At 40.8% G+C, this 1368-nt stretch overlaps 1 protein-coding gene across 1 annotated transcript in view; it reads left to right on the forward strand.

Annotated features, from left to right (window-relative positions):
- Window positions 1–1368, forward strand: part of Dym (dymeclin) — a 269386-nt gene that overhangs the window by 22612 nt on the left and 245406 nt on the right. The window contains exon 2 of the mRNA XM_026783375.1: window positions 624–814. Coding sequence (XP_026639176.1) covers window positions 675–814 — 140 coding nt within the window. The 5' untranslated portion in view covers window positions 624–674. The remainder of the gene's footprint in view (window positions 1–623; window positions 815–1368) is intronic.

The raw sequence follows: 1368 nt of genomic DNA on the forward strand, positions 1-1368 counted from the left end.
TCCAGCCCAGAGCTATGTGAGATAAGCATAGATGGGCAATTTTGTGTTTGTACTGGCTCTGGTGGAGTACAGTCCCATTTCTTCCCTTGGAATCTTGTGTCTGAGGTCCAGTGTATTTGAAGATTGTAGTAGGGAGGCCACTTGTTGGTTCCTGGATGCTCATCAGCTCAGCCCCGAAATAATCACACAGAAACTATATTATTTAAAACACTGCTTGGCCCATTAGCTCTAGCTTCTTATTGGCTAACACTTATATCTTAATTTAACCCATTTCTAGTAATCTGTGTATTGCCATGTAGCTGTGGCTTACCAGGTAAAGTTCTGACATCTGTGTTTGGCGGGGCTACATGGCTTCTCTCTGACTCTGCCCTTCTCTCTCCCAGCATTCTGTTTAGTTTTTCCCACCTAGCTCTGTTCCTCTATAGCTCTGCTATAGGCTCAAAGCAGTTCCTTTATTAACCAATGATACTCACAGCATACAGAGGGGAATACCACATGAGCAGATGAAGAGAGCTGTGAGTGCTCTAGAGGAGGTGCAGACTTATGTATCCGTCTAGGTCAGTGTTATCAAAGTCTGGAGATTATTTTGAATGGTTTGAATATTCTTCCCATTTTTTTAATAGGTTGTCTTGTGGACATGCCCATGTGAGGACGAGTTGTCTACTGCACAGAAGATGGGATCGAACAGCAGCAGGATCAGTGACCTTCCTAAAAATGAGTACTTAAAAAAGCTATCAGGCACTGAGTCTATCTCTGAAAATGACCCCTTCTGGAATCAGCTCTTTTCGTTTTCTTTTACTGCACCAACCAGCAGGTAAGCCACTTCCTGGAGACTGAAATTCTGGTAGGAGGCGGTGTGCGCCTGTGCCGTCAACATGCTGTTTTGCCTCGTTATGTGCTTAGCAGAGACTATGGAAAGAAGGAAAAGTAGGATGTAGTTTTGAACCTGTGTCTGTCTCTTTAGCCAGCTCATTTGCCAGCAGCATTGCTGTTGATTCCTAGAGGCAGCGTGAAGCTATTTCTACTCATCCTATTTAGTCTGAAAAAGCTGTGTAAATACAAATGGTATCTTTAAACCATTCTCTCCCTTGCTTTTTCCTCCAGTTAAGTAAAATCTGTCATGCATATGTAAGCATATAGATCATAACTTTTTTCTTTTTAATGGCTTCAGAGTAGCCTTTAAATATGTTTAATCAGCTTTCTGTTTATGGGCATTTAGACTGTTTCTAGTGTTTTGTTACTTCATAGTGCTGTGTGTATTGTTTCACACGCATATAAATTTATCTCTACTATGCCTTCCTGGAAGTGGAATTATTGGGTCAGAATTGTGTGTGCATTTGTAATTTTATTTTATTTATTTTTTTTAAA

Source organism: Microtus ochrogaster, chromosome 18 (assembly GCF_000317375.1).
Source record: "Microtus ochrogaster isolate Prairie Vole_2 chromosome 18, MicOch1.0, whole genome shotgun sequence".
Lineage (NCBI taxonomy): Eukaryota > Metazoa > Chordata > Mammalia > Rodentia > Cricetidae > Microtus > Microtus ochrogaster.